Source organism: Haliaeetus albicilla, chromosome Z, assembly GCF_947461875.1.
Source record: "Haliaeetus albicilla chromosome Z, bHalAlb1.1, whole genome shotgun sequence".
NCBI classification, from domain to species: domain Eukaryota; kingdom Metazoa; phylum Chordata; class Aves; order Accipitriformes; family Accipitridae; genus Haliaeetus; species Haliaeetus albicilla.
The window spans coordinates 18,854,218-18,871,990 of NC_091516.1; the positions used below are offsets into that span (position 1 = coordinate 18,854,218).

Consider the following 17,773-nt stretch of genomic DNA (forward strand, 5'->3'; position numbering starts at 1 on the left):
TTCAAGCTCGCACTTAATGCAAGGGGGTTTTTATTGATTTATAAATTAAATGTGTAATTTAGCCCTTCCTTTCTTAATTGGCACCTTTTACTGCAGTGCTAAACCATGAAATTATCAAAAATAAATCAGGCAATTGGGCAGATAGACCAATTCTGTCAGCACTTATATGCATACAGACTTACGAGACTTTAATGGAGATGAATGATGACATGATTCAGTTTCAGGTACTCCCACTACTAGGGAAAGAAAATCCTTTCAAATATAATTGTCTAATAGTTAATATTTGTCTTGAATTTAATAACTTCATTTAAAAAGGCTTAGTGCTTTTTTATTTTGCTTTGTAATATTAATCAAAATCTTAGCCTCTATTCATTATGTTTTACTGAGGTGAAACTGATGAATCGAGGGGTTGATGAACTGATGAAATTTTGGGGTTTCTTATATCAAAAAAGCCAATAAGACTTTGTTGTTGTTATTGTTCAGACTGAAGATTGAAGCTCACTGTGGTGGATTGACCCTGGCTGGATGCCAGGTGCCCACTAAAGCTGCTCTATCACTCCCCTCCTCAGCTGGACAGGGGAGAGAAAATACAATCAAAGGCTCGTGGGTCGAGATGAGGACAGGGACATCACTCACCACTTACCGTCACAGGCAAAACAGACTCGACTTGGGGAAATTAGTTTAATTTATTACCAATCAAATCAGAGTAGGATAATGCAGAATAACAACTAAATCTCAAAACACCTTACCCCCACCCCTCCCTTCTTCCCAGGCTTAACTTTACTTCCGATTTCTCTCCTTCCTCCTCTCCAGTGGTGCAGGGGGATGGGGAACGGGGGTTGCGGTCAGTTCATCACACGTTGTCTCTGCCGCTCCTTCCTCCTCACAGGGAGGACGCCTCACACTCTTCCCCTGCTCCAGTGTGGGTTGTCTCCCGCGGGAGACAGTTCTCCATGAACTCTTCCAATGTGGGTCCTTCCCATCGGCTGCAGTTCTTCATGAACTGCTCTAGCACGGGTCCCTTCCACAGGTTGCAGTCCTTCAGGCACAGACTGCTCCAGTGTGGGTCCCCTGCGGGGTCACAAGTCCTGCCAGAAAACCTGCTCCAGCGTGGGCTCCTCTCTCCACGGGGCCACAGGTCCTGCCAGGAGCCTGCTCCAGCGTCGGCTTCCCACAGGGTCACAGCCTCCTTCGGGAACCCGCCTGCTCCGGCATGGGGTACTCCCTGGGCTGCAGGTGGATATCTGCTCCACCGTGGACCTCCATGGGTTGCAGGGGGACAGCCTGCCATCTCACCATGGGCTGCAGGGGGACAGCCTGCCTCACCATGGTCTTCACCCCAGGCTGCAGGTGGATATCTGCTCTGGCACCTGAAGCATCTCCTCCCCCTCCTTCTTCACTGACCTGGGTGTCTGCAGGGTTGTTTCTCTCACATATTCTCACTCCTCTCTCCGGCAGCTGTTGCTGCTCCCCAGGGTTTGGGGTTTTTTTCCCCCTTAAATATGTTCTCCCAGAGGCACTACCACCATCGCTGATGGGCTCGGCCTTGGCCAGTGGCAGGTCTGTCTTGGAGGTGGCTAACATTGGCTGTATCGGACATAGTGGAAGCTTCTAGCAGCTTCTCACAGAAGCCAGCCCTGTAGCCCTCCAGCTACCAAAACCTTGCCACGCAAACCCAATACACTCATCTAGAAGAAGTTTGTGTTCATAATAGCGTATTTTACAAACTGATCAATGCAATTTTTATGTATATGTTGGGACCAAACTTTGAAATCTGAGCAAAATATAAGAGGTGTTAATGAAAAGCTAAAATAATTGAGAGGTATCTTGAGATAGCGGATATTCCAGTAAATTGAAGTAGCTAATGCCCCTGTCAGCTGCTGTATAAAAGCAACCCATAGAAATAATGTCGTTGAACACTTAAGTAGAATTCAAAATCTTACTTTTTTTGTTCTCCGTTATCTCTTTGTTAGACTTACAGCTGATTATGTAACAACATTGAAATAGTGGAGTGTGATTTAATAAAACTGACCATCTGCTTACGTTGTATGTCTGAGGCTGACTGGCTTATAGTACTAGAGCTTCAGGCTCATCTTCCACTCAAATGCCCCAATATGAGATACTTACTGGGTCCGTGTTCCTGTGGCTGAAGTTCATTTGCTCTATGACATAATCAAGCTTCACAGACAGGACAGTTAAGAAGTAACTTTATGGAGGCAACATAAGAAAATGAGACATACAGAAGGCATTAAGAGAAGACAGAATAACAAAGGTTTTACTAGCTGTTGAAAGAATGTTTTGGTGCAAGAAAGTTGAATTAAGCTGTGGAAAGCAGAAGAGAAATGGCAGAGTTACATATTTTGAGGTAAGAAAATGGGTAAAAGGTAGGAAGAAGGAAAAGAAGGGAAGAGATAAGATTGTTTTAATAGCCTTTTTGACAGTTATTTTAAAGAAGTGAAGAACATTTTAAAAATGTTCTTAAAGAACATACAGACATCAATAATTCCGTTGACCGAATGTTTTCTTGAACTGTTGAATGCAGAATTTACAGCAGTATCAGTATCTTAAGCTCTGCTTTCTGATCCTCTTGAGAAAAAAATAGCTTTCCGCCTTTACCTGTCACGTACAGGCTATCAGTCGAACAGTTACGGGTCGTAGGAAGATCCTGCATTGTCTATAGATAGACTCAGAACTCAAAGCTATTGAGAAATTGTTTTAATAAGTCATTACTCATCAAAAGATCCCAAATAATAAGCTGTGTGAATATTCCTGGCATATTCCACTTTCAAAGTAAAACTCCATAACCATGATGGAAATAGGTTCTATAGGTCTCCCATTAGGTCTCCAGACTACCAGTATCCCCATTTTACTTACACTTATCATGGGCTGTATTCATTTCCACATTTTTTCCACTCTAAGAACTCTGTGTCTGTGCATCACTTACTCTTGCCATTCTAGATTTTCTGTCTCTACAACCACTTACGTATTCTCATGGGCTTTCTTCCTCCCCTTGTTTAGGAGTTGCTCTCACATCAGAGGTTCAAATGTCCTCCCAATTTCTCTTCATCCAGTCCAAATCAATGCCCTATATGGCAAAATCTCTGTCATTTTCCTCCAATCCTAGGAAATGTGTGTCTTTGTTCCCTGCAATCCTTTTTTTTTATATATATGTCTGATGTGAAATAAGTGAATGTTGTTCTTCTGGGAAGCAAAGCAGAAATGAGCCTTCCTTACACTGGGGGGTGTTAAAAGATGCCATCTTCTTGTTATTTGACCTGTAACAATTGTGGTCCATGGCTGTTCCATTTCTCCTCCATTTTCCTTCCCTTGGATTACCAGTTTCCCCCAAATCTGTATAGTTTTGCCTATTTATGCATAGAACACTTGGATAATTAAGGAGAACCAATGTAACCTATCAAGTGTGGAATCTATTCCAAGAGGTGAGCATGTGTGCATAGGCCTTGTATCTGTGCTATCTTCAAGCACAATGTCATGTGGTTGCCTGTGGTTAAAGAGTGCCACCCAGAGAACCACTCAGTCTTTCTCTGAAGACACTGGAAGTTTGATGGTTTTAGGCCTTTTACGTTTAACCCATTTTTCATAGAAGTGTGTTCCAGTAGGTAATTATGAATACTGTTGCATTTATGCCTTCATACTTGTTTTTTTGGCTTAAGTCTATAGTGATTTGTCCTTGATTTATGTTTGTCTGTTATGCCAAAAAAAAGTCTATTCAATACTTTCTTCCAATGAAGATTGTTCTACCTAGTTGGTCCATTTGTCAAGAACCTGTCTTGTCTTGTAAATAATTTTCTCCGTCTTGCTCACATATGTAGTGTTTCTGTCTTTCCTTTATTTTTTTACATTCTTATATATGTGTTATTTCAATATTTGTCTCAACATTGTGTTCTAAAAAGAGGGAAAAATCACCTTCCAGTTTCAGTTTATTTCTGCTTATACATCAAAAAACTGCCTTAGCACTTTTCCCCACTCTGCTACACCATGAACATGCATTCAGTCTCTTCTTTGTTATGAAACCTAAATCATTCTGGATTCATGACTTTCCAAGATACATCTTTCTGGTTTTCTGAACTTGGCACAAGTTTCTTATTCATTGTTAAAATGCAATTTGTTTGAATGGGCCTGATTCATCAAGCAAACCATCCCTATTCATCATATTATTATCACAATCATCTTTGTGTGATCTGTGCATTTTGTTTGTCTTGACAGTCACTGAAAAATTGAACATAGCTCAATTCTGTGATACCTGATATTTATTTTACATGCTGTCTTAGTAAATAGTTCTTGTCTTGTTGGTCTTTCATTCTTTTGAAGTTGTTTCATATATTGTCCTCATACAACATCATTCTATTCCTGCTATTTTTTAGAGATTCATTGAGCAGAGTAAGTAGGCTGTTTGAAGAAAGGAAATACCAGAGTTTATGTGTGTCTTTGTTAGGTTTTGAGTATTTTTTTAACTTCATAGCACTTGCTTGTTATTATGTCTAGATAAATTTTGAATGAGAAATACTCTTAATACTGCAGCTAAATTTCTGTTAGGTTTTCCCTACACAGAATAAAATAAAAATAATTTCTATGATTAATCTATGGCCTTGTTCAACCAGCATTTCTCTTTCTAACTTTCTCTTTTTCTGCTGTTGTCAGTCATGAAATATCTGTAACAGTCTTGCACTGGATCCTTAATAATGTCAGACTTTTAATAGTGGTAAGAAATTGACTGAATTTTACTACTGCATACAAGTATGTTCAGATTTTTGCTATAAAAATTCATATAAACATTATTTTCCTATTAAGTATTTATCTTCAACTACTGCTTCACGCTTTATGCAAAATTTGCATCTCCAAAGATATATCATATTAAATATATTTGTAGAATATATATATTTCTAGAAATGCTTGTATTTGCCAGGAGTAATATGAATTTTTGTGATACATTTCCTAAAGAAAACAGTGTTACTGGCTTTACTTATGTGTATGTAGATTTTGACTGTTTTCATGGTTCACGGTAAAAGATTCTATCAACCTTCCTTTGATTTAAAGAAAATTCTATGTAGAAAGTATACTACAGAATTGTATCATCTTCCAAAATGCAAATCTAAATGAGCTTAAACTCTTACTAGTTCAGAAGAGCCAGGATTATTACTGCATTAAAGCAACTGCCTTGTATATAAGGCAGAACTGTTTGTACTTATTAGCACTTAGCCCCTTGCACAAGCTGAAGTGATCCCTCCAAGGTATTTATTATGTATTTTACAAACATGATATTCTTGTAAACTAGATGAAAGCTCTCGAGCAATTAACCACTTGCTAAAATGTGTTCCCTTCCTCACTTTTTTTTTTTCCTTTCCCCAAAAATAGGATTTTAAGAGATGCAAAAGTCCAATTTTTTAAGGCAGGCAATTTTTTAATAAGAATTTTCTGGACAATACGTTCCATCCAGACCAGTAGCTTTGTGCTAGCACAGCTACTGTAGGACAGTGACGCTGAAATTGAAAACACATCTTTCATGCTTTGGATTATAGTTTTTTTCTGTCTGAATAAATAGAACAAATGAAGTCACATTTTTTGTAAATTGAGTTGCTTTACTTTGGAGTGTTAAAATGAAGGATAATCTTCTTGCACAGGATCGAGGAGATGAATTCACTTACACTGGGAGTGGGGGTAGAGATCTTTCTGGCAATAAAAGGATTGGAGAACATTCATTTGATCAGACATTGACACACATGAACAGGTAAGTTTTGAAGATAAAATTAAAAAGTATTCCAAAACAAATAACTGGGTTGTAGTGCTTTAATTTAAAACTAACATTTTGCAATATTCATTTACTCTTGTACATGCTGCTTTTGTAAACAGTAGTGCCTCTTGCTGCTAAGAAGCATTTTATCAAGCATTATGTTTTGTTGATTTAAAGAAACACACACCTCAATGAAATATGTTACTGTACTGCTGGTGCAGCTAGTAGTCATGTCTCTGGTTGAAATTGTCCTACAGTTTCCTTCAGAGGACTCCGTTTTAATTTAATGAGAAGTTTGTCAAAACTCTTGGGTGGAAGTTTTCTATTCTGGGTGTTTCTTTTTAAATTTCTTCTTCAATGGGTAAATAAGTTATGAAATTTAAGTAGGAAGAAAGCATGTTCATTTTCGCATGCTAAAAGAAGTCTTTCCTATTTTGCTAGCCCTTTCTTCCATCATAGTTTTCTATGAAAAGCAAGGAATTAGAGTGTTGCTTTATCAAAAGCAGGTGCTTGAAAAAGAAGATATATGTCCAAAAGATTAATTAGACATCTGCTTAAAGTGTTTTTACATCTTATAAAAGCCTGCCTGAATGAAGAGATCTCCATCCTTTTCTGTTTCTAGGAGCATAACCTGTTAGGCAGCTGACCACTTAACAACTGTGGGATGCTGATATTGACTGAGACGTTTTCTTTGCTAGGTCTGCTTTTAGATATGATCTGCTCCTGTCAAGCAGAGTGGAGAGGGATTCTTTCAAGCTTTTGGGTGGTGCTTAGAGGAAAAGCCTGACTTGGCTGCTGAGAAAGGGAGGGGGAGAGAGAGGGGGGACATGATGTGAACAAGAACAAGGAGGGAGCGAAGGTGGAAGTAAGTTTAAGCAAAAGGTTTACAAGCATATTTAGTGAATAGAGCAAACTTGCTTTGGGAAACAGAATTAAAAGCTGGACTCCTTAGTCTCAGCATTTCTCTGCTCTTGGCAAATGAGAAATGCACTGATAAAGCTTGTCGTGTAGCTTTGCAGGCATTAGTGCGCATGGAGTGTAACGAGGTGCTCTCAGTGATTTTGATACAAGTTTTCAGGCACTTTGATAATGAAGATTATGATGATTCCCTGTAGTTGAATCAGTATTGGTTTTGCTTGTCCAGATATTTTTCCTTTTTTAAGTTTTGTTTTTACATAAGAAACGTTTTTAAAGTTGTCATTGTATGCCTGTCCCTTACTGTTCTGTACAATGTGGGTTTTATACTCATACCATGGCTGTTTATAAACCGTATTATTTCTTCCATCCTGAGATCCATGGTTTGGTTCAAGTCTGATGCTGAAGGGTTTTCAATCCCAGGTCAAATCAGGCTGTGGTAGTAGAAATACTGTTCATTACATCAGCTTGGTCTAGTAAGTATTCATACTGTCTTGCTCCAGGTTTCTAGAAGAGGGTCTTTGTGTTGTTAGTGGATAAAGGGGTTTGCTTGTCCTTGAGCTGGCTACCATTATTTAACTCCTGCTGTGAGGCAGTTTATGTATTATGTGAGACATTTCAGTTACTTGGAGTTTTTTGGATGATTACTATGTACTTTTTTCTCTGTAGTGTTTTTCATCATATTCATTACTTCTGCGTACACAACTTAAAAAGCCTTAAAATCTGCAGTTAATGGGGAATAGCGATAGAAGTTTGCCTTTTGTTACAATTTTCTTTTAATTCCCTCAATGCTATTTAGGAAGGGCTTATTTTTACAAATGAAGATTATTGAATCTAAAAGGTTTGGTTTGTTTTATTTAGCAATATCAGCTGAGTTTTCATCTGGAATCTTGACAACAAACTATTCTGTGTACCCATTTTTTTCCTTACCATCTGCAGTTGTTAAAGAATATACTGAAAAGTTCTATGCTGCTTGATAAAGTGTAATTAGATAAGGAAAATAGATATGACTTAATTACATTAATTCTCAAAAATCTGTTGTGTGAAGCAATCTAGTTTATGAAGGTTTTGACTGTCTTTCTAGGGCATTGGCCCTTAACTGTGATGCCCCACTGGATGACAAAAATGGAGCAGAGTCTAAGAACTGGAGAGCTGGTAAGCCAGTCAGAGTAGTGCGCAGTTCAAAAGGACGGCGAATCAGCAAATATGCCCCAGAGGAAGGCAACAGATATGATGGCATTTACAAGGTATTCTGATTTCTACTAAGTGCAACATAACATTTTTCTTCAGCTGTTTTAAAAAGTCTCACGTGTGTTACATTGCAAATTCTTCATTATTACTTAAAAGAAATAATTCTTTTTTCTCTATGATAGCTTTTTAGCCTTAGCTTATTCTGCAAAGAACTGAAATGAAGTTATTCAGAGCAGTGATAATAGAACATAATCCATAATAGGATATATAAAATTAAATATGTAAGCTATTTATAAGTGCTTACTGACCACATACAAAGCATATTATAAACCATATTATTTCTTCCATTCTGAGATCCATGGTTTGGTTTGAGTCTGATTCTGAAGGGTTTTCAATCCTGGGTCAAATCAGGCAGTGGTAGTAGAAATACTACTGTTCATTATGTTCTGGTAGGTATATATGGTTTATATATATACTGAGCAGACATATTGTGTGCATATTCATCCCTGGAAATCTAATTATTTCCTCACTTCTTCCAAATATATCCTAGCTTTTTGTGCGTTTAATGACTTCTCAGCATCTCATATAAAGGTGTGTGCCTTTTAAGAGCACTGTATTTATCAAAAATTCAAAAATTTTTTACCTGAGGGAAGAGCTGCTGTACAATAGTAATGTATAACTTAGTCTTCTCATTTCTTCTTGAATAATTAAAGTATGACTATGTGCATGTGTTTGGCTTGTGATGAAATAATGGCAGAAGTTTTATATTGTTCTTTAGGTGGTGAAATATTGGCCAGAAATTGGAAAATGTGGATTTTTAGTTTGGCGTTATCTTCTGAGGAGAGATGATGTTGAGCCTGCACCTTGGACTTCAGAAGGAATGGAGCGGTCAAAGAAACTGGGTCTGAGTGTACAGGTTCGAATCAGGACTTGCAGAGTTGGTTTTATTCTCAGTTCCAGTAAACGAATTCCAGAAATAGAAATCAGTTAAATTAAAGCCCTGAGGTTTTTTCTTGTACTTCACCGTGACAGGATCTAATGCCAAAACCCACTACAGATTATCTGCAGACTGAAAGAATCCTGTAATAGTGGCACAGTAGAAGGAAGGGTGGATGAACCTTTCTGCCTTAACAGTGAATTGCTTTGCATATGTGAACTGGAAAATTAAGAGTTTGAATCCAGTTTTGCGATCCTTAGGCTGGAAAGAATTACAAGCAACTATTGTTATAGCTGAGTCTGAAATATCGAAAAACCTGTGCATTTTTATGTATTTTTCTCTCCATGTGACTGAGGTTTTTGTATAGATAGTGTATTTCAGGCACAGAAATAAACTGACCCATGAGGACTTGGACATTGCAGAACCCATGAAAGATGGAAAGAATTAACATGCTGTTTATTTTCTCAGCAAGGCAATGGTGTATCTTACAGCATACCATCATCTTAAACTTTGCCTAACTGATTTGTATAGTTGTAAGGGCATAGATTGGGATCTCGGGTTCCTTTTAATACAAAGGAGTCTGGATTAGATTCTTTGACTTGACTATACTTTCTTAATAATAGATACTAATTTAAATGTTTTCTGCGTCATGTAGGAATTTAAAAATCATTTTGTAAGTTATTTCAATATGTAATCACAAGGTTTTAAAGTCTTTTAGAAATTAGTCTTGTTGGTATTTGGGAATTCCTGTATGCCAGTGGGTTTTGGTTTAAATCTATGCTTTTTTATTTCAGTATCCAGAAGGTTATTTGGAAGCCATGGCTAGTAAGGAGAAGAAAGATAAGGTTAAAAAGCAAACTGTGAAACAGGAGCCAACCAGCCAGAGTAATGGAAACCAGAAAAGGACAATTGATGATGGTATTTCTTTTTACTTTTTTAGCATTTATCAGTGAAGTCTGTCATATTACGTTCATTAAGCCAGTAGCATGAAAACTTTGTGGAAGTCTGAAGTTATTTGGAATACTAATGTAAATTGATAAGTACATGCTCTGTAATTAAGTAGTAGTGTAGGCATCTTACCTTATTTACTACGCTTACGGGTATTTTTTTTCCTCTTAAGCTCTGTAGTAAAATGAAGTCTTCTGTGCAACTGTGTGCTGCAGTCCAGAACAATGCTGAACAGTATGAGCTGGAGTAGGGATTTGATTGCTACATTTCATGGGTGTAATCCATGTTTTAGCTGTCTAGAAACAGTTTTGTCTTCCCCTTTTATTAGTTTAGACTAACACTCTGTTGTTACTCTGTCTGATGGTCATAATCTTAAGCAGGTATAGAGGAACCTACGAATACACCCAAAGCCATGAGGATGGGAGATGGAGGGAAAGGAGAGGCTTTCCAGCTGACCCAAGAGCAGCAATGGCTGATTAGAGAAGACTGTATGAACCAGAAACTGTGGGATGAAGTACTTGCATCTCTTAAGGAAGGACCAGTATGTTTGCTGCATGCATAGTTTTTAATGTTTACCTTTTCTGTAGACTTAGGTGAAATCTTGAGTCTCTCTTAAAACCTAATGTGCTTGTTGAACTTTTGCTGAATACAGACTGTGTCTAGCATTATATTTACTTGTAAGACTTTGATTTCAAGAAAATAATCCTCACTTGTACAATTTGCTATTGATGGCTCAGTTTACACCTGCATAATAGAGATCTTTTCTCGCTCAAAAAACATTTTGAAGTTAGAAGTGGCTTTTTTTTTGTTTTCATTTTTGAAGTGAGTATGTTTTCTCTGAAATTATACATGTATTTTTGTGCTGTGCTCATGTGAGGAATCAAACACAAAGAAAGGTGGTTCTAGTCACTCCTTTCTGTTGAGACAGAAAATAACTTTATGATGGAAAATACAGCTTGCTTGCTTTGTTTAAGAAGATAAAAGTACTGTTATCTTCAAATTTAGATATGAAATGAAAATATTTTCATCAAATCTAGATTATCCCACTCTGTAGAGAGTGAAACTTGAGTAAGAGAGGAAATACTTTCCTCCCCCTAAATGTCAAGAAGATAGCAAGAATAGCTTAAGATTGAAGAGACTATAGACATTACTATAAAAAAAGTCCACAAAAGGAGTATGTCCTGAAATACTGTCTTTCAGTGATAATTAGTCTTACCAGTGACAAGTTCATAGTTATTTTAGCTGTTTTGCAGAAGAAATCAAGGCACTAAGAAGTTAAAATAACTTGATAAAACTCAACTCAGTGAAAACCAAACCATTATTTGCAAAATGGGTATCTAAAAATGGACATACATATTTAGTTTATTTGAGAATTACCAGTGGCTTTTTATGGTGCTTCAGTAACAGAAGAAGCATCTATAACTCCCTGTTCTTCCACTTACAGTACTAGTTTTTGCTGTAATGCTGCTGCAGTTGTCTTTGTGTAGGAAATGTGTAAAGTTATTCATTGTTATCTGTCTTCTGTCCAGTGTCTGGAATGACTAGAAGGAATTTAAGCTCTTACAACTGTACATGATAACAGGCAATAGAGATACGTGTTTGTGAAAAGGAGAAAACAGTAATTTAAATGTGGCTGAGAAGTCACTTTTCTACAGATTCCTACCCATGATTTTGCTAAGATTTCTGTTTGGCTGCCCCTAAAGGCAACAGGAATCACTGGTAGTTTTGGGTTGCTACTGTGAAAATGTAAATCTATCTTCTTGAAACAACCACCTTCCCTTTTAACTAAATAAAATGTGGTTTATGATAAATCTGGTATTTTAAAAATTATCACAAAGAACTGTATTTTGATTACCCATAGATTTGCTTTTTTTTCTATACCCAAGCTTGTATTCTTGAGATACTTGGAGATCACTGACATGCCAGAGATAAGCTTGCTTGTCTGTGTAAAACACCTGATATGAATGTATCTTGAGATTCCTCAGAGATGCCCTGAGAAGCTTTAGAAACCAGGGAGGTTGATTTACACACTGCAGAGAATTTGACCTGAGCAGAGAAGAAGCCATTAAGCTAGCCATAACCCATAAGCACAGGAGCAGGTGCAGAAGTGGCTTTCTTAGCAGAAGTAATTCCCTTGGCAGAGAAGCAGAGATCTTTCAGGGACATGCAAATTTCTAGCAGCAGTCACTAAACAGAACTACTAAATTTTCTGACCTACGCTAACAGTCATGAGGGGCCCTCCAGTCTGTTTCATTTTGTTTATAACAGTACTCATACAAACAAGTAAATAATCTTTAAAACATGAGTTCTCTGATTTGTGGAAAAGCAGGAAAATTACACAGCTATGGACCTGCTTCCCGATTACTTTTAGAAAGCTGTAGTCATGGGTACGGAGGACTTAACTTCTGGAAGTTCATCGTCTTTCTGTAATAAGTGGCATTCATGAGAATTGTAATAGAGTTTGTCTTTTTTATTCCTTTGCCCTACACTAGAATTTTCTGAAGAAACTGGAACAATCCTTTATGTGTGTCTGCTGCCAGGAGCTGGTTTACCAGCCAGTGACAACAGAGTGCCTCCACAACGTCTGTAAAGTAAGAATGAACTCGGTCATGCTCTGGGCTGTTTTCTTGGCTCTGAGACACCAGTCACCAAAGCCATATGTATTTTAGAAAGACAATAATTATTGCCTAACATTCTGAGCAAAAACATGCAACAAGTTTGCATTCAGTGATTGCTGTGTAACCTTAATTTTATGTAATAAAGAGTGGAAGTATGTTTAGTATAGTTCCTGGTAGACATAATGAATGAAGTTTACCATTGCTGTCATTCCTTTGTGATCAGTGGAATTACACTAGAAATTGATTTGGTCTGGGAGCTAGATGTTGGTACAGTAACACTAATTTAATTTTACATAATTAAGGAATAAAACCAGATTTTATAATTGTGTAACACTTAAGAGTTGTTGAAAGGATGCAGGGTAAATACAAGAAAATTATTTGGGCTTATTTGGAGTAAATTATGTTATCTTGTTATTCTTGGCATTGTTTATGTTTGGTAGGAGGGCCACAGGAGTCAATTTATAACTCGTGTATCTTAAAATCTTGATCAGTTGGATATAATGTAAGGAGTTTGGAATCGAATTTGTACTAGAGTTAACTTTTGTAACACAGGTGTGTACAGAAGCCTGTGCTGAATTGTACGTATTTGAACTGTGCCTGCCATACCTAGCATTTCTGCCTAAGAGCCTAAAAGGACTCAGACTGTTATCATCCTAGAACAATATCTGATAATGCAAGTTCAAAAAGATACGTATCACTCCAGTAAAAATCGCTGTATTGTTATGGATGGCCTGCACACATAGAATGATTATGGCTTCTTAAAAACCAAAAAGTATTATGAAGGGGTTAATATTCAGAATTGTGGAAATTGGAAAACCATGGAGAAGAGAAAGCTGAATGGCAACCCACTCACAAAGCACAGAATTTGAACATGTCGGTAGATACTTGCAAATACAAAATAACATCCAATTAAAGTTGTAAGGAATAGTTTGATAGTAAGCTGCTATTGCTGTTTGGGCACAGATCTGCCCTGATAAATTTCTGATACTCGGCTCATGTGCTTGGGCTATCTGCAGCCTGTGGTAACATAATAAGAAGGGCAGCACAGATGCTAATGTGTTAGAGATTGTATTATTCTACATATGTCTTTAAGGCTTAACTGAATCTCATCCGATGAGATAGGTGGAGATTGTTTAAACAATATACCTGGTGTACTCACCTTCCTCTTGAAATGAAGGTCTGGAAAACTAGCAATCTAACCATGAAGCTAGAATGAAGCTGCAGATATGGCTGTGATTCACAGGAAGGCACTAGTGGAAATGAAGGGGAAATCTCAGTAGTGATTTAATTCCTCCCAAGCTCGATGTTTCACATCCCAGCCCAGAGCAGAGTTCCTTTGTTAGGACATTTTAGACATAGAGGCACAGGTAGGCACCAGAGGACTTGGTAATGACTTCCTTTTTTCTGGTGGTACAGCAGATAGATTGCATCTTTGGTTTATAGTGATTCCTTAGTTTTTGCTGGGTTAAGCTGTCAGTCTAAAACAAAGTTCTCATAATTCACTTCCCTGTCTTTGTGTGTCCTAGAGTTGTTTACAGCGTTCCTTCAGAGCTGAAGTCTTCACCTGCCCTGCCTGCCGCTATGACCTGGGAAAAGGCTACACCATGGTTCCCAACAAGATACTGCAGACACTACTGGACCAGTTCTTCCCTGGTTACAGTAAAGGACGATGACGTGCTCAGATCCTTCCGTACTTCTCCCAGTGACTTTATAGACAGTAAAGGAGAATAAATATGGGAAATTCAACAGTGGACCAGCCAGCTTGATGGGACTCAATATATTGTCACATTTTGAAGCAGCTAACCCTCTTCCCCTAATAGCCATCTTTTTGGTGTAGTGAGAACTCTAATTCTCAGCTGTCTTTTAACATCAAGGGTAGTTTTGGCCAGTTAACAAATAGTTTTTAAAGGAAAAAAAAAAAGAAAAGCCTCAGCTCTTACTGGCCTAGCTGATGCTTAATTTATGATTTGTTTTTTGTAACTACCTCAGGACAGAGGAAAATAAATTGTGGGGATGACAAAAAGTTAGTGAAGTTTTAGCTACACACTGCCTCCTGAATATTAGTTGTGCCTGGTCCATGCGGTTTGATTTACAAAAAGAACCCCAAACCAAAACAAAAACCCACAAAAAACAGCAAAAAAAACCAGAAACAGCACTTAAGCCAGCTGGATTAAAGAACAGCAGATTCTGTGGTGTGCATAATCCTTTTTTGTCTTTTTCTTCTATTATGCTGTATTTTTTTGCAAGAACTGGCTGATTTTTAGTCTATTTTTGTGAGCTTCATTGTGCTTTTCTTGTATCTTATGCAAGTTGACTACTAATGACTAATGAGAACAATATGAATGCATTGTTGCTGCATTAGTGTAAAGTGATCTGTGTTTTTTGCACTTAAAGAGGGTATTCAAGACACTCTAGTTGTGTAAAAAATATTTCATATAAAAAAGCCACTTCTGTATTAGTTAAACTGTATGCTTTTAGTAGGTCTTGTATCAGTGGCAATACATCTACACGGCATTGAAGGCAGTGCTAGCTTGGAGAGGGTTCAAATCGCTTCATATTGTGATCTGAAATTTTATATACAATATATCCCCCCCCAAATATACCTTATTAAATATTTTATGATTCAGAAAAGTTGCTAATTCTGTTTTTACTATTATCCACTTATTTAAATCATAACATTTTAAAAGAATTTTTTTCAGTTTACTAAATGCTGTCTTTAGGTGGGCTTCTTATTTTTCAGACATGCGGGTTTATATTCCTTAACTCATTTCTCAAGAAAAAAAATTATTAAGAAAAAAAATCCAACCACCTGACTCTGATATCCATGGGCTCACACATACTCTATAGCAGTGGCTGTCATGTAGCTACTCCGGTCTCTACTGAGCATTTAAAGGAAGCTTGTCAGTGCTCAATCCCTGTACCAGAGTCAGAGCCCGTCCTACCCCACTGGCGTTGGCGGTGGTTGCTGCCAGAGCCAGCTCGGTGCAGCTGGGAGCTGTGGGTGCTCTGCACAGCCATCAGTCAGAGATTCCCACCATAGGCATGAGGCTGCACTGACAGCCCGTAGCCTGCAAAGTAGGCATATATAGAAGTATATATGGAAGTATGTAGGTCATTCTCAGTAATTTTAGATCTTGCCTTTAGCCTGGAGTGGTAATGAACCGGTCCTTGAGATGCACATGGCAGTGCTGTTTTTTGTGGCTCAAAATTAGCTTAATGGCTTATTCACTTCATCCGAAGTAAGTAACTTCTTTCTCTACCCACTCCCCCACCCCATTCTACTTAGGATTTCAGTTGCATCCAAAATACATAATGCTGGTACTGTCTAGTCACATACCAAAAAAACAGGTGCTGCTGAACAGTTTTGAAAGATTTAATGCATCAGCTTTTTCTGTGCTTACTAGAATGAGGGTTCAGCCTCTGTTCAGTAGGTGAATTGGTATTAGTGTTAAGCATACAGTTTAAAAGAGCTGTAGACAGATTCTTACATCCTGTTGAACTTCTATGTTTTACAAAACAGGTCAGTATTTTATGGGGAAAACAGATGTAATTTTACCTTTGTAACAATCATTGCATCTGTGCAGTAAGCACTTAAGACTTGTGGCCTTTTACCTGATAGTTGAGTGCTGTGAAATATTTTATACCGTTTAACGTTTTTTTCCATTTGATAGCTTTTACCAATTAATTGATGAGATAAATTTGAGGTCAACAATCAGAAGTTCTCTGCTTAATACAAAAAAATATGTAAACCAATTTTTTAATACAACTTCTCAGTGACAGACACAATCAAACAACATGGAACTGCCTTTAACAAACACCAAAGTAGCTTGACAAGACTTTGTGGAGTTAGACTGGCAACACAGAAAGACTCTCCTTTCCTCACACTATAAGTTTGCAGTGTTTTTTCACAATTTCTGATGCCCTTAGTGCTGTATCAGTAGCTACTGAAAGATGCCCTTTTCAATAGTAAGTTCCAGAGTATAAAATTCTAATTTTCTTCACTATGTATTTAGATGTCTGTCTGTGTAATTGGTGAGAAGATCAGTTTTACGTAAATTTGACTGGGAACAGATTAGAAGAGGCTCCCGTTTTAAGGTCTGTGTTCTGGCTACTAAGTAATTGAGTGTGGCTTTGTGTGTAGCAGTAGGGCTTTGGTCTCAGGGTGCTTGTAGGTGTTCTTGGAGGGCCAGAGCTAAAGCCGTGAATCAGCTTTACACAAGCTGTAGACTTAAAAGACAAAGCAGGCCAAGTTGAGTGCATTGTATAAACCAAAGCCAGTATCGAAAACAAGAGATTTGAGAAACTGTGGAAGGAGAATACTTTGTTAGACAAGATCTAATTTATACCTAAGCAGTTCACAGTCTGTTAGAAAAGGTGTTTCATGCCTTCTCTGGAATAAGAGGAGAGGATTAGATGGAACTACAAGGGGAAATTGATGTGATATAGAAAAAAGTTAAGTTTGTCACTGCTCCGTAAAACTGATCATTCTAGCTCATTAAAAAAAATCAGACATTTATTTCAATATTAATCTCTGCCAGTATTTTGCTTTATGTGGAAGCTGTTAACTGCTGTGGCAATTCTGACAAATCAGAACTTTAGCTTCATAATTTCATACCGCACTGTTGAATAAATCCAGCCAAAAAGCTGAAATCCAGAACATGACAACACAAAATTCTGACCAATTTCATTAGAATACTAACATTGGTAGGTAAAAAAACCAGCATGAAATATTAACAGTAGCAATGCTAGTGGTAATATGAAAAGTAAATTAAACAATCTACTTCATCTTTTTTTACAAAATATAAACAATTACTCCTGCAGTTAATATTCATTACTATTGCCTTATGCATCTGTATCTTTTCTACTTTTTTTAACCATATCTTCCATGGCACTTTGCAAATTGGGTGTTAATTGTTAAAACTTTAGTACAAAACAGACAAAATACTGAATCAAGGCAACTTCAACAGCAACTGCTCTGGAACAATCACATTTTGTTCACACCTAACATAGTGATTGTATTTACATTTTAACTGAGCAGTGATTCAATTAACGAACATGGTGATTATCCAAAATATACACAGTATATAAATCCTCTATCAGGTCTGGGAGGAAAAGGCCATCCTGATGGACTCAATAATCCAGGCAGCTGGAAGCAGTCTTATGAAGATGCTCTCTTCTGTTCAGAAAAGGGAGATTCATAGGCTTCCATTGGTGGGCAGGTACAAACCAGATGTTGATCTCCATATATGTCATCAATGCGAGCAATTGTGGGCCAAAACTTGCTTTCAGGCTTCACAAATGGCTAAGTACAGAAGAAAAAACAACGATTTTAATTTTTCTACCAAGCAAATCTATGTAATTGTAATAGACATTAGAAGTTTTAAGAATGACAAATGCTGGAAAAGTGGATTT

The 17,773-nt window shown here is 37.4% G+C and overlaps 2 protein-coding genes across 3 annotated transcripts in view; one reads left to right on the top strand and one right to left on the bottom strand.

Moving 5' to 3' along the window:
* UHRF2 (ubiquitin like with PHD and ring finger domains 2) overlaps positions 1 to 14,992 on the top strand; it is a 93,528-nt gene extending 78,536 nt beyond the window's left edge. The window contains exons 10-16 of one of the 2 annotated variants that reach the window (XM_069776040.1): positions 5,643 to 5,749; positions 7,752 to 7,914; positions 8,637 to 8,774; positions 9,590 to 9,713; positions 10,121 to 10,284; positions 12,236 to 12,334; positions 13,888 to 14,992. In XM_069776040.1, the coding sequence (XP_069632141.1) occupies positions 5,643 to 5,749; positions 7,752 to 7,914; positions 8,637 to 8,774; positions 9,590 to 9,713; positions 10,121 to 10,284; positions 12,236 to 12,334; positions 13,888 to 14,034 (942 nt within the window). In that variant the 3' untranslated portion in view covers positions 14,035 to 14,992. The remainder of the gene's footprint in view (positions 1 to 5,642; positions 5,750 to 7,751; positions 7,915 to 8,636; positions 8,775 to 9,589; positions 9,714 to 10,120; positions 10,285 to 12,235; positions 12,335 to 13,887) is intronic. The other variant, XM_069776042.1, reaches the window with a different exon arrangement.
* A 2,036-nt stretch (positions 14,993 to 17,028) lies between these two features.
* GLDC (glycine decarboxylase) overlaps positions 17,029 to 17,773 on the bottom strand; it is a 50,492-nt gene continuing 49,747 nt past the window's right edge. Inside the window, exon 25 of the mRNA XM_069776039.1 lies at positions 17,029 to 17,663. Coding sequence (XP_069632140.1) covers positions 17,520 to 17,663 — 144 coding nt within the window. The 3' untranslated portion in view covers positions 17,029 to 17,519. The remainder of the gene's footprint in view (positions 17,664 to 17,773) is intronic.